This window comes from Morone saxatilis, unplaced genomic scaffold (genome assembly GCF_004916995.1).
Source record: "Morone saxatilis isolate NCDOM2014 unplaced genomic scaffold, NCSU_SB_2.0 Contig0, whole genome shotgun sequence".
NCBI classification, from domain to species: Eukaryota; Metazoa; Chordata; class Actinopteri; family Moronidae; genus Morone; species Morone saxatilis.
This window is the reverse complement of record NW_023339650.1, coordinates 14,584,540-14,598,348: the sequence shown is the minus strand read 5'-3', so window position 1 is coordinate 14,598,348 and position 13,809 is coordinate 14,584,540. Positions and strand designations below refer to the sequence as shown.

General features: G+C 41.6%; 3 protein-coding genes across 3 annotated transcripts in view; 1 reads left to right on the top strand and 2 right to left on the bottom strand.

Annotated features, from left to right (window-relative positions):
• Positions 1-1,969, top strand: part of LOC118323630 (phosphatidate phosphatase LPIN2-like) — a 15,057-nt gene extending 13,088 nt beyond the window's left edge. The window contains exons 18-20 of the mRNA XM_035655663.1: positions 282-396; positions 551-654; positions 740-1,969. Coding sequence (XP_035511556.1) covers positions 282-396; positions 551-654; positions 740-884 — 364 coding nt within the window. The 3' untranslated portion in view covers positions 885-1,969. The remainder of the gene's footprint in view (positions 1-281; positions 397-550; positions 655-739) is intronic.
• Positions 1,970-2,233: 264 nt separating this feature from the next.
• emilin2b (elastin microfibril interfacer 2b) lies at positions 2,234-12,594 on the bottom strand. The gene is made up of 9 exons (XM_035655650.1): positions 12,361-12,594; positions 12,042-12,167; positions 11,115-11,296; positions 9,235-10,989; positions 3,848-4,057; positions 3,709-3,765; positions 3,574-3,624; positions 3,373-3,489; positions 2,234-2,834 (listed from the first exon to the last, which is right to left on the bottom strand). The coding sequence occupies exons 1-9, from the start codon at positions 12,492-12,494 to the stop codon at positions 2,503-2,505; spliced, it is 2,964 nt and encodes a 987-aa protein (XP_035511543.1). The 5' UTR covers positions 12,495-12,594; the 3' UTR covers positions 2,234-2,502.
• A 364-nt stretch (positions 12,595-12,958) lies between these two features.
• smchd1 (structural maintenance of chromosomes flexible hinge domain containing 1) overlaps positions 12,959-13,809 on the bottom strand; it is an 18,261-nt gene continuing 17,410 nt past the window's right edge. Inside the window, exons 46-48 of the mRNA XM_035656974.1 lie at positions 13,596-13,777; positions 13,356-13,514; positions 12,959-13,249 (exon numbers count right to left, since the gene is read on the bottom strand). Of these exons, the coding sequence (XP_035512867.1) occupies positions 13,155-13,249; positions 13,356-13,514; positions 13,596-13,777 (436 nt within the window). The 3' untranslated portion in view covers positions 12,959-13,154. The remainder of the gene's footprint in view (positions 13,250-13,355; positions 13,515-13,595; positions 13,778-13,809) is intronic.

The following is a 13,809-nucleotide window of genomic DNA, read 5'->3' as shown; positions in this document are numbered from 1 at the left end:
GTAATTTATGTAACTCAGGAACTCTGCTTTGTTTTTTGTTTGCTTTGCTGGAATTAAAATAGTCTGAACACTGCTCATCCCACCTTGTTGAGAGCAGGAATAATAAAAATAAAAAAATCTGAAATTGATGCAGAGATTTGATGTATTTGCACTGATTTTGTGCATTTTGGATACATGTAAACTCCATAAATGTTTATAAATGATGCCAGTTGTGTGTTAGTAGTTGTGGCCCAGCAGAAGATCAGAGGTTAAATTTATAATCCTTTCTTTCCCTTGTTTAGAGAGGTCATAGAAAAAAAGCCGGAGAAGTTCAAGATCGAATGCCTCACCGACATCAAGAACCTGTTTTTCCCAAACAAACATCCCTTCTATGCAGCCTTTGGAAACAGAGAAAGTGTAAGTTTCACATTTCCTCACTGTCACATGCTTTCCTTCACAACATATTATATTTGTATGAAAACCGCAGGATTTACCAACCTCAAAGAGTATGTTTAGTTAGATGCAATGACTCAGAAAATAAGCCGTATTGTCTTTTTCCCCTGTGTTTCAGGACGTGTTTGCCTACAAGCAAGTGGGTGTGCCCGTGTGCCGGATATTCACAGTGAATCCCAAAGGGGAGTTAATCCTCGAGCAAGCCAAAGGCAATAAAACATCGTGAGTATTGAACCATTACTGGAGTCATTGTTTGTGTCTCTCAGACAGATGTTTATTGTTCCCACCACTGCTTTTTGATTTACAGATACAGCCGGCTGAGTGAGCTGGTGGAGCATGTTTTCCCTTTACGAAGTTCACAACACAGCGCCACCTTCAGCTGCCCAGAGTTCAGCTCCTTCTGTTTCTGGAGACAACCCATCGCTGAGGTGTGCTTTGAGGAGCTGCTTTAACTGATATTAATGTTTAACTACTTGAAATCAATGTAACTTATTTCACGACTGTATGCACTGGCTTAATACTGATAAGTCTTCGTAAATGTCAGTTTTGTAGGCAAGGAATAGTTTAATATCATCTTAGACACAAAACATTTTGGTATATTATTGTATTCCATATCCTCTCATTGGGGACTAATTCCCTTCATGCACTTGCAGAGTTGTCTTTGCGCTTGAAGGCTGTCAGCTTTTGGCATAAACAAAAGCTAAACGTATGACATATCAGTCATTATTTGTACCACTTGTTACAGAGAAGATACTGCCTAAGCTCTTATTTAGGCAGTAAAGGTACAATAACTGTGCTGAGAATGGCCTCCGTCTTTCTCTTTCTGACTTGAGAAGTACCATAAAAAATACAATATTTAAAGCAGCTATGCTTTCATTCCTTTAAGGCCTTATTCACACTGTAACAGTCTTATTTAATGTGTAGAAATCTTACACCACTATGCTAGGGAGAAAAGGAGGTGAACTTATTCGGCTCATAGTTGATAAAAAGTTTAAGAAAGCACTTTCTGAAATGTAGATACTGCTGCTATTTGGTATCAAATATACATATATACATAATATATTATGTATATTAAGTATTTTTCCAAAATCAACTAGAGACTTAGACTGACAGTAGGAAAGTATTTTTGATGAATTTTGAAATCTTTGCTGATGTGTTCTGCCAGAAATGATTTTACCATCGTGTACCATATATACCAACTACAGTATGTTAATGTTCCCGCCTGTTTTTGTTTTGATTCTGCTCAGTAACAGCCGTCAGTAATATTTATTGTATTCTTTCTATGAAAGTGACAAACTTTGTGTGAACACACAGTATTTTCCCAGTTCTGCTGCTTGAAGTGTTTTCTGTAGACGTGTGATTGCATGACATTGTTACGACGTTAACAATGTAAGCACAAAGTATGTTTTGGATAATGTTTTTGACAAATACATTCATCTGCTTTTTATTTGTCAGTGTGAGAGGTGAGATTTTTATAGTGTCATAACTGTAGCTCTGCTGTACAAAAACTGTATAATAGTGTATTTACTATATATATTGTATTAATAAACTGTTGTTAAATCAAATGTCCTATGTTGGATGATGCTTTAATTAAAAAAAACAATATTTGAAACTACAGTCAAAGCTTGTTTTAGCACCAACAAGATAGATGAGAAACTGATATCTGTCCAGTTATTAACTAAACTGATCAACTGGAACTTAAATTTTAGCACTAAAGATGAATTAACATCAGTTAATACGCACTATGTGTTTTTAAATATTAAGAAAGAAACTCAGATTGCTGCAGTGGACAATAATTAAATGTTCAAGTGAAATATGTATTTGTAAGAAACAAAACATCAATATACAAAATATAAAGTAATTGCAATGCAAACACTATATATTAGTACTCATGATAGAAATAATCTGATTCATTATTGGGAGACTGTATTATGTTTTTATTTATTTTTCCTTCTGTAAATTGTCTTTCCTCCGATAATATCACTATTAGTGAGCTGCATCCTCAATAATGGACACCATACCCCACTTATGGCTTACATAAGGTGTCAGTTGTCTTTAAGAAGGGCAGGGCTACCGTTTTGACGGGCTGGGGTAAAGAAGCACGACGCTGAAAGATGACAGGATCTCAGAGGAAGCTGAGATGGCGAGTTTTCCAGCGGTCAGGACCAGTCCGGCTCGATCTCCTCTCCTCAGGGACAGAACCAGACTCAGTGAGGTTGAGCTGCTGCAGTTACATTGATCATGTGACAGCGGTACTGCCGCCCCTGACAAGAAGCCCATCGAGTCCAACTTCTGGATGCTGCGATTGGACACGGATAGGACTGCTTCAACCCTCTCCCCTCGCTGGGCTGTGAGCACAGCGGTCACCAGGTAGCGGCCATCAGTGGGAGCTGTGAAGATACCTGAGGACACAGCAAGATGCTCTTAATACACAAGTTCTTACCGAAGAGACACCACTCTGGTCCAGACTAAAGTATCTTCACAGCTATTTGAGGGGTTCCCATGAAATTTTGCACAAACATTTAGAGGTCCAGAGGTCTCATCCTACTGATTTTAATGTTCCCCTGACTTCCTCTAGCGCCTGACCTACATAAACACACTGGACCATCAGCGAAAAGATCGGTTATTTCTGTATAGTTCTTACTGCCTGCCACTGGGTTGGATACAGTCGGATTCCCCTTGAAACGAGGGGGTTAAAATTCAATGTTTCGTAACCAGTTAAAAACTCCTTAAAGTAGAGTTAACAAACTGACAATTTTTTATAATCTATTAATTCTTTAAGCAATTTCTGAAGCAAATATGTCAAACATTTACTAGTTTCAGCATCTTAGAGGAGAACATTTGCTGCTTTTTAATGGACTGAATCAGAATCATTGATTACTAAATATTTTGTGGTTTATACCGTGCTGTTTGGGCCAGTGAGACTGTAGTAATAGTTACCTGTGTTAGTGTCATAGTGTTCTCCATCATTGACCAACACCTTGTTGAATCGAATGATCCCAATCTGTCCCTGGAACGGTGTAAGAGTCAGACCAGCTGAGAACGACACCTTCTCACCTGAGCACAGGAAAGGAAACGTCACACGCTAACAAACATTATATTAACAGAGACAGGAACCTGTATAATGAATAAACTCTTAACCTGAGGCTGGGGCAGGTTTCTGTGGGGCAGGTCTGGGGGGCATGCTCACATCTGTTGACCGAAAGAAAAATAGTTTCACCTACTCTTGACAGGCTCAGTTGTCATGCAGCACAAAAACAGTAAAGTTGTATTTACCTAAGATAAGTGGCGTGTCAGGCTTGAGCGAATCGGCAGATTTAACTTGGGGGGACGCTATGACATAAAACAAAAAGATGAAACATGAAGTAATGCTGGAAAACATGCAGAGCACAATGTACATGTAGGTGTGTCTCACCTGGAGCTCCAGCAAAACCCTGAACGGGCATCATGCTGCCATCAGTCCCCTTGGGCAACTTGGACGAGGTCATCTTGCCTGGGGGTCCCGCCTCTCCGGTCTCGATCACAGGTGGCTGTGGGAGGGAGGCGTCCAGGGGACCAACCGGCAGCAGGAGGCTCTCACTCGAACCCTGGGGAAGTCCTGCGTCCTCCACGCTAACCTGAACACCTGAAAAGGACAGATAAGGTAGTGAGCGATGGGCCTGAGGCTGCAGGTCAGAGAGAGACAGATGCAGGGCCAGATGTTTGGAGGTCAGATCTGTTAACAAACCAGCTGGTTACATGGCGACTTTTAAACCTCACTGCTATAACTACTACTGTCATTACACGCAGTACTAAATCTTGTCTCTTGTCTCACATGTCAAAATGTAACCATTTACAAATGTTAAATGTTATTACAGTGCACACACTTTTTCTTGCTATGACAAGTTCAAGAGTCTGCTGTAAGAAAAGTCTAGTGAAGACGATGTCCACCTCATGAGTTGGTTGTCTTGTGTAGACATATAAGAGGTGGCCAAAATAACATGTACAGCTTATAATACAAAGAGGTAAGTATAACCATAAGCTTAACCTTACAAATACAGGTACTTCTCAAACTGGGGGTAGGGCCATTGCAGGGGGTCACACATGACCAGAAAATGTAAAGACCACGTCAAGTTTAAAGAATTATGTTCATAAAAGAGGGAAAAAAAGCCACAAGAGATGCTTGCAAGGAAATCAAGATTCAGGTTTGCAAGATTTATTCAGATGAAAGATAATCAGGTTAACACTCTCAGAGCTGAAACATGATTTCTCTAAGGAATTATTTAGAGATAGGTCCCAGCAGCACTGTGCCTGACAGGGGAATCTGGTACAATCTCGACTTCACTATCAATATATATGAGAGAAATATCTGGGTTTTGTGTCTAAAGACTTTATCTTTTTCTTTAAATTTTTTGTCTTGGCCTAATGCAACCAGAGACACTCTATTTACTGTATTTTCTCTTGACAGCAGACAAATTTCTCATTGTCATTCCACCCCACCTTGACTCCAGTACAACTCTACTGCAAACTACGTATAATAGATTTTAAAATAAATTGATACCACAACAGAAATCAGAGGTTTAATAATAGTTGTATTAACTGGAGTTCTTCTCTTATTTCATTTTGATGACACAGGATGTCAGGAGCTCCACAGGGTAATTTGACAACATCTCAAATTAGACACGTTTCAGATTTTTAAAATTACCTGTTTGTACCAACATATATTGATTGATCTTATGTAGTATTTCCACTTTTTCACTTTCATTTTTACTAGAAGAAACATTGTAATTGTGTTTATGTTGATGGCAGGGCTACCGTTCAGTCTCATTAACGGCCAAACAGTGACTTATTATCTGAGCCTGTTATTATGGACATAAACAGGGAAAATGACAGACCACTGGCCCCAACTACATGTACCGCTGCATTCCTGAGAACCACCTCTGAGATGAACCGCAGAGTTTATCAACCAATCAACCCTCCTGGCTGGGGGCAGATAGTCGCTGTTACCCTTTGGTGTACACTGAGACAACAGGCCCCAACTCTGCTGCTCCAAAAGTAAAACCAGCACATAAAAGGCATACCAGCAGCATACCAAAGGCACGGCCACATGTTCAATCACCAGGCAGCTTGTCCCCTCACCCCGGGGAAAAGGGTAATTTAGTATAGAGGCCAGAAAAGTCTGCCTGTTAAACACAACATATGGGGAGGAACCAGTGTGCAACCGTAAAACAGCACAGGGGGTAAGGTCCGCGTATACGCACATGTGCGTGTGTTTCACTGGCCTGCGTTTGTTAGTCATGTCACTCCTCATATAAAGCCAAGTATGTGCTCCTCCAGCGAGGAGGCTTTGATGGGACCGATTCAGATTTCAGACCCAGTGCCACAAGGATAAAAGAGGCAAACACAGGATTTATGTATGTATGCGAGAGTTTTGTCACGATAAAAGAGGTGAGATGTAAACAAATGCAGCTGGATTTGCTGCCGACCACAAATTTGCATCTTTCCGCCAATGCAGCATGGGAAACCCTCGCTTTGTTGTTAGTCACTTACACCGCCCTCCCCCTTCCTGCTTCCAGTTCGAGGATACAACAGCACCTTGTGTCACAAGAATGGCCACTTTCCGCATTACATACCACAAAATAATGGCTGCACAGCAATTTGGCGCATGTTGACTTTATGAGTCACTGTTAGCCAAAACTCACTGGGCTCTTAAGAGATTTGATTTAGAAATAAATAAATCCAGAATTTAGAGCTCAGAAGATAAAAAGGCTAAATTTCTTACGTCAGATAATGTGACACCTACTCTGTCGGGATGATGGTATACAACGAGCAGCCACAAAATGCTGCAGGCTTTATTGTTCTTGAGGGCTTTCTGTCAGGTCCCATCTTGTTTTTGGTTCATGGGGTTATCATGTTTGACTGCTGACCAGAGTGCGTCATCCTACAAGCCGCCTTATCTCTCATAGGTCATTAACCTACCAGCTTGAACACTGAGCCTTGTCAGGAGCAGGAAAGCATGTTTTCTTATCTCAGAACTCCCTCATAATAGACGTCTATGATGCGGTTTTAAGTTGGTCACCTTGTCAAACACAACAAGGAGGATGTGCTTTCACACAAGTAAAGGGATTACACTTACAAACTGAGTAAGTGGCACTGTGCAGTGTATGTGAATACTGGTAATTTTCAATTATCTATCAAGTTTTTTAAACAGCACCCAGACACAATAACAATAAGGAGACACATCTCAAGGTCTTTGCTCAGTTGTTGTGGATGAAACTGTCAGATGTGTTCAAAAGCTCCTGAAAAAAATATGAACTGGATGTTGTATTAAGATTTTTTTTGTACAACTTTCTAATAAGTATTTCTTGTCAAAGTAAAAGTGTTTATATGTTCTAACTAATGGCTTTATTCATAGTTAATAAATTATGTAGTAATGCTTTATACATTAGTTATAACCCATTAATAAGAAGGAGGACTTTGGGTTACCAGGTTGTGAAAAGTTATTTTATCTCTTTGGTGTTTATCTTCCTCTAGACACTTGATTTATCTTTTTAGATATCTGTTTAGTTAACCTCCCTGTGAACTAAATAGCTACCACCTACCTACCCTGCAGATTATCTGGACCAAACCATTTTATTAACAACTTATTAATATGTATAAATCTAGACTTAATGGCTTATTAGAAAGCACACACATTTATTGACAGATTATAAACATTTATAACCGCATTCTTACCTAACAAAAAGGATTTTTATAACCTAGCAACCCAAAAGTAACTGATAAAGCATAAATGGTTGATTAACTATTAATAAAGTTATTAGTAACAACTTTTAAATGGGGCCTTGTTAGAAAGTGGTACCAATTTGTGTTTCAAACGACACATTCACTAGATCTGTGTCCCACTGTTGAAAGAAGAAGCAAGTTTTTAAGCTAAATCTCAGTGGCTTATGTATTTCTTTCATATTGTGCCAGCAAGCTGTAATAAATTAAACTGAGAATGGCATGATTAGTATGCACCGAAAGCAACAGAATCACTTAAAGAATGACATATTGCATCCCTCTTCGTCCCTTTCCCGACCCTCTCATTTAAGGTTAACAGCCGGTATGACATCATGGTAAACACATTGACAAATAGCCCTTGGGAGCCTGGTACAGCTTTGAGCGTTCACACTATTTATTCCAACAGAAAAGGAACTCAGCCATGAAGTTTAAAAAATGTGAGAAAACTGCAGATGGAGACAAAAAAGTGTGAGAAACAGGGTGACATAAATGTTGATCCAGTAGCACCTAATCTAAACACACTAGAGCTCTGGGCTCTGAGATGAAGACACCCATGAGTGGTCCCTGAGTGATAAGCCGTGTGGAGATCTCTCTGTAATGGACTCCTCCAAGCAGCATTTTCCAGTCTCTTCAGATAAGCAGGGAAGGAGACAATAGGATGAGGCCGCTGGCAGCGCAAAAACAAACAGGGAGCCAAAGTTTTTACAAAAGCGAGTGGTCAAAATGGTCCCGGTAACATCGCTGCGCATGAGTGGAAACACAAGTGGTGAATAATTGTGCACCCACTTGCAGGACTTCCCAGTGACAGAATGATGAATTAAATGTCATATTATGAGAGCAGCCATTGGGTGGAGTGGCAATAGTCATCACCGATTCAGTATTTGGCAAAACTGAGAACGAACTGGCATCTCTGAGCTACAGATATGTATCTGCAAAAACTTAAGGGATGCAGTGCCTCTGGTCTGACTTGGACTTGAACCAGAACAAGAACCAGGGCTATTTTATTCCAGCTCCCCTCCCATGAGATTCTGGACTGGATCATATGCTGCATCACCTGCCCCATAAAGCAGTGACTGAAAACTAGCTGGTCCCAGAGGAAGAGACTCGGCTCGTAAACATTACGGGCGTGCTTCTAGTTCACATTTACAACTGTGAGAGTCAGAGGAGTCCAGCTCGGTCTCATAGGTACCATTAATGAGCAGACTCATAGAAGAAGTATGCAACATATGCACTGATGAAAATCTATACTTTCAAATTTGCTTACAGTAACAAAACCAAGGCTTAGAATAATATCCAGCATTAAAGATGAACAAATAGCTAAAGATCCACAAGATAAACTACAGGTGAACAAGATCCTGCTACTGCTTACATACTTTACACCCTAAAAACTATACATACATATGAGTTTATGGGCAAATCTAAACATAAATGCAAACTTGGATGCACAAAAAAGCCGAATGAGCAATATTTCTTTATGCCAAGGCATTGCTCAACACAAGTGGGGTCTATTAAAATCAAGCATGTGTCTTCAATCAACCCTGCCTCCTTTAACTGAGAACATGGTTAAATGAAAATCCAACTTCCTCTCACTCACACACTCAAACACACTCCAATATTGCAACCTCCTCAAAAACATGGCCAGCCTGTGATACACAAATGGGCTGCAGTCCAAGCAATGATCTAAAGGGTTGGGAAATATTACAGCTATTTGGATTGATCTTAAGCTTCTACTATTTAAACTTCTGTGGATAATAAATCAGATTCAGACTGATATAAACCTGGGAAAAAAATGGTTTAAAGCAAGACTTTGTAACTTTTGCTGATTAGCAGCAACGGCAGCCACACATGGAAAAGCCAGTGGGACAATCAAAAAAGCAGTCAGTAAGTGTGCAGGCGTTACTGTTGTTTCATGATGCCTTTTTCTGGCAGCCTTGTACTAGAGTGATTTGTGTATAACTATCTTCTACCAACGAGGTAATCTCTCACACTTCAAGGAAATGAAAGTAGTCATTTTGTGTTTGCGTCACGGTACCAACACCTTACCTGTCTTCCCAGGATTGCTGTTTGTTAGCACCTGAAGGTCTCTGGCAACATTAGAGACGTGGTTCTCGAGGTTCTGGCAAATTCCCCTCAATCCTCCAATATCTCGGGCATGAGCTCGAACTGTACCATTCAGCTGGTTGATACAAGTCCACAACCCGGTAACATGTTTGTTCAGACCCTCTTTGATTCTCTGGAGGCTACTGGAGATAGGGTCCAGCTTGCCACATAAACCCTCCACACTAACAATGCGGCTGTCCATGTGGGCAACCTCCTTCCCGACATCATCTGTTTGTTCTCTGCAGTAGTCGGCCTCGGCTTTCACCTCCCTGCCCAGCTTCTCCAGCCGGTCTCTCAGCTCTTGATGCTGAGTCCTGTGGAGCTCCAAAAGGTCCTTGGCCTCTTGCTCAGCCCCTGATTTAACTTGACCCCAGGTAGAGTTGAGACTCTGCAAGGTCTGAGACTGCTGGTGGACTACATCTGATACAGAGTCCTCCAACCTGCCCACACGTCCTTTCAGATAGCCCAACTCGCCATGTATGTTCTCAGTGCTAGTGCTGTAGTTGAGGAGTGGCCCCTCCATGGCTCCAAGGTCATTTATCTTGGCTGTTAGCCTCCTCTCCACAGCATCTACAGCTGTTCTACAGTCTTGTTGAATGTTTTCTACAACAGTCAAATTAGCCTTGCACTCCTTTGAGCAGAGTTGGTCCAAGACATCGAATCGATCCTCCAGAGTTTGAACCGAGCCCTTCAGAGAGTTAACGTCCCTTTGCAGAGCATCCTGACTCTCTGGCTGACCACCAGATGGGGTGTTGGTGAGTGTGTCTTCTATGGCGACCAGTCTGTCCTCCAGAGTCTCCTTCAGGTCTTTGATGGCTTCTGCGCGTTCAATCTTCAGCTTCTCTTCCACAGAGAGGCACTGGGCCGCTAAAGTCTTCTCAGAAGAGTTCAAACGGAGCTCAAGGTTCTTCACATGGGCCAGAACAGAGTCAGATACCCGTGTGTCTTCCTTTCCTGGATCAATCAGCTTGGTCTTAAGGTCTTGGATCTCGTTGCGGAGGTCAGTTTCCTTTGAGTCCATGAGCTCGGCAAGGCTGAGGTAGTTGGCTTCTTGTCCCTCACACTGCTCCCGAACTGACAGGATTTTATAATCGCATGAGTTCTTCAAGTCTGCCAGTTTGATGTCCATGCCTTCCATTAACTCCTCTCTCAGCGCGCGTATCTTCTCGTCCAGGTAGCCACGCAGGTCTGTGTCACTGGCTGGGGGAGCAGAAGGGGGTGTGGACAGCTGGTTCTGGGCAGCCTCCATTAACAGATGAATTTGTCCGTCATGGCGGTTGACACGGCCCAGCAGGTCTTCCAGGGTATTGCTCTTGGACTCTAGATCGTCTGTGACCTGGCTGATCTTGTTCATGACCTCGTCCATCTGCGTTGTCTCGAGCCCAAATGAGAAGTCCTGTACCTGGACGCTTTGGGTCTCGGCACCCCTCGCACTGGCAGGCTGTCTAACGTTATTCAGCAGCGTAAGTAGCATTTTACTGGCGTCCTCCTGGAAATCCAGTCTCAGACTGGAGGACATATCTGTCATTCTTGCCTGCATGTCAAGGACCATCTGGGACAGTCGCTGCACCTCCTCCTCCAGGTGTGCATTTTGATATTCTCCATGACCCCCTTGTGGCCTGTGACCTGTCTGACCTCCAAACTGCCCATCCCCTCTCCATGGATGGTTCCTCTGGCCCTGTGTTTGCTGTTCTGGAGCTATAACAAGAACAGAGAGAGAGTTGGGAAACAATAATATTTTTAATCCAGCAGTTATGTGCCTATTTAATTATGTTTCACATATTTTCAAGCTGGATTTCCTTAGTTATAATCATGTATTTCACCTTGTTGGACTGGAACATGCCCAGAGGCAGAGGGAGCATAAGGCAAACGATCTACTTGGAGTAGTCTTAGGTCTTTCACCTCCCTGCAGTCGTGGCCCTGGTACCCCGGGCAGCACCTCCACTCCAGCTCTGTCACAGTCTTGTATGCAATCTTATACGTGGGCTTAAAGTGGGTCCGATATCTGGAAGCATTTAACGCATGAACATGAATACACTGAATTACAATAGTGCCATTGTATAATAGAAATAATGATTCTGCTCATTAGATGCTCAATAGACAACTTTGTGCAACTCTCCCTTTCTCCGGAATACAATGTTAACTTGGATGATAAAATCTGTTTGTTGACAAGATAAACACCAGTCACATTTGCAATTAATTAATCATTTAGTTGGCAGGAAGTGGCTGAAGACTTTTACACCACTTCCACTCATGAGGACAGTGTTGGCTGACTTGGCCCTGCCACCCGATGATTAACTACATCTCTCAGTGTGTTTGTTGCTCAATGAACACAAGCAAAACAAAGTAATGTAGTCCATGTTTGCCATTCATGAAGAATCAACACAGATGCCTGATAATCAGGTTTTTTTTGCCTCATAAGTCATGTTTTCAAGATTCTTAGAAAAATAGATCTATTAATCCATATTAATATTAATTTTAAGAAACTCCAAAGGTAAATAAGTGCACTGTAATTATGAAAGAATGACGCAGATTCAATAATGCATATAAAGGTTTCATCCTGAATCTATTCTACAATTCAAATAACAAGAAGTGTAAAGAACACAGGGGTTTTAGAAACCAGCAACCTAAGAAAAATCTAATAAAATAATTTAAAAATGTTTGCCAGTGCAACAAAATACAGTATTACGTCATATTGTTAAAAATACTAACAAAAGCAAAGACCTCCACCCACTGTTCCGGGAACTTACATCACTTGTTGCGCACAGTTTGGCAGCTCCGGTGGACACGGTACAAACTCCGGCTGCACGAAACTCTCCGTGCCTCCCACGACGGCACAGCTCACGTTCTTGTGCACAACGTAGGCGCACCAGTTTCTGCAGAAAACCACCGGTTAATCTCTCTTGTGGCGCGTATTCACCGCATGGATTACTTGTCCACATTGTGACCAAACGCTTACATTTACGCATAGCGGATGATAAAAGCCACACTTAAATCAGTCATTAAATACACGAGCACTTTGTTAACATGCAAACATGAAATAAACTTTAACAGACAACCATCACTCACTTATTCCTCTGTCGTGTGTCGGAGCCAGAATACGCGTTGCCCTGGAACATGTTATATTGGTAAGGTGATCCAATGATGAGTGGAAAGGTTATAAAAAGGTGAATAAGTGGCAGTCCGCAGAGTCCGCGCTTCATGGTTCAAATACTTTTAAAATCCTGCAGTATCTTTTCAGATTGTTCTCAGTACTGAAGGTCTGTGGTCCAGAGATCAGTGAAGGCACCGCGGGTTGTTCCCTCTCTGTGTTGCGCAGAACTAAACAGCCTCCTTCCAGATGGAAGATTGGATGTGACGTTACGGGACCCCCTCCAATACTGACAGATGCCTCTTTTTTTCCGTTTCTCAGATCTCACACACACACACACACAAAGCAAATCCCACATCCAACTCTCTTCTGCAAAAACACAATGTCAAAGGCCTACATAATTTCCGGAGGCCTAAATTTGGATAATGATTGTGTTTGTTTCGAAAAGGTACAGTAATTAACCCGTGCGTCTATGAGCGTCTGTCTGTCCAGATCCCTCAAATTAAGATTTTTTTAAATTGTGTATTTTCCCTGAAGTTATTTTTGAGTAGAAATAAAGACACAGGCAAATAAATCTTAGTAAATATGTATTTTTTTAATATACATTCTTTGAGGTATATCATGCTTGTCAGAAATTGTGATTATAACAAAAATTAAATGTTAAAATATAAGAAAACAAATCTGTACAATTAAAATTAATTACAACAACTTAAAAAACTAAACCAATCAAAGAGACTCATGATCAAACTCTCAGGTTCGACTCGTCCACTTCTTATGTGAAACTCTGTCTTCCTCTCTTTGGAACGATGCCGGATGGCTCGCCAGCATTCCCAGGACCGCGTTTTGTTGGTCTTACTGGTGTAGACACTAGAAGTAGAATACAGAGCAATTAAAACAATGTTAAAAACAATACGAAAAGAATACAAATCGAAAAGCTTGAAATATATTCTGTCCTCAAAAAAATAAAACATACCCTGTAGCTTCTCGATCTCCTCCAGCTGTTTTTGTTTCTCCTGCATTTCTTGTTCTTTTCTTTTTGTGTCAGGCGACGACATGCTCTGTAAGTGGTCTTCGCGGTCCTTCGCTGACTTCTCCTTCTTCTGCAAGGTTAAGCGGTAGTGACTGAGCTGTTCTGTTGAACAAAATAAGAGAGCGTTAAGCAAAACTGACTGAACATGAGCACAAAAATGAACTTGACTGTGAGAGACGTCACCTATTTGTCCCTTAAGAGTGTGGTATTCCTGTGGGATGGGGGCTCCAAACACTTGCAGTGTGTTAATCGGTGGGGCTTTGTTTTGTGCGCCTCCGAACTTCCCCCTGGCACTGATCCTGTCCCCCTGCCTGGTCAGGATGGTGGGACACTGTGTCTTATTCTGCACGACCTGTAAGCAACAAGGTACATTTAAAAAGAAAAATAACCACCAGCC

Bases quoted from the DNA above. Each gene is read 5' to 3' on its own strand.
- emilin2b (XM_035655650.1), bottom strand. From the start codon at position 12,494: ATGAAGCGCGGACTCTGCGGACTGCCACTTATTCACCTTTTTATAACC. The intron at 12,168-12,360 runs GTGAGTGATGGT...GGTTTTCTGCAG, and splicing joins GACACACGACAGAGGAATAA to AAACTGGTGCGCCTACGTTG. The intron at 11,297-12,041 runs GTAAGTTCCCGG...AAATGCTTCCAG, and splicing joins AACTGTGCGCAACAAGTGAT to ATATCGGACCCACTTTAAGC.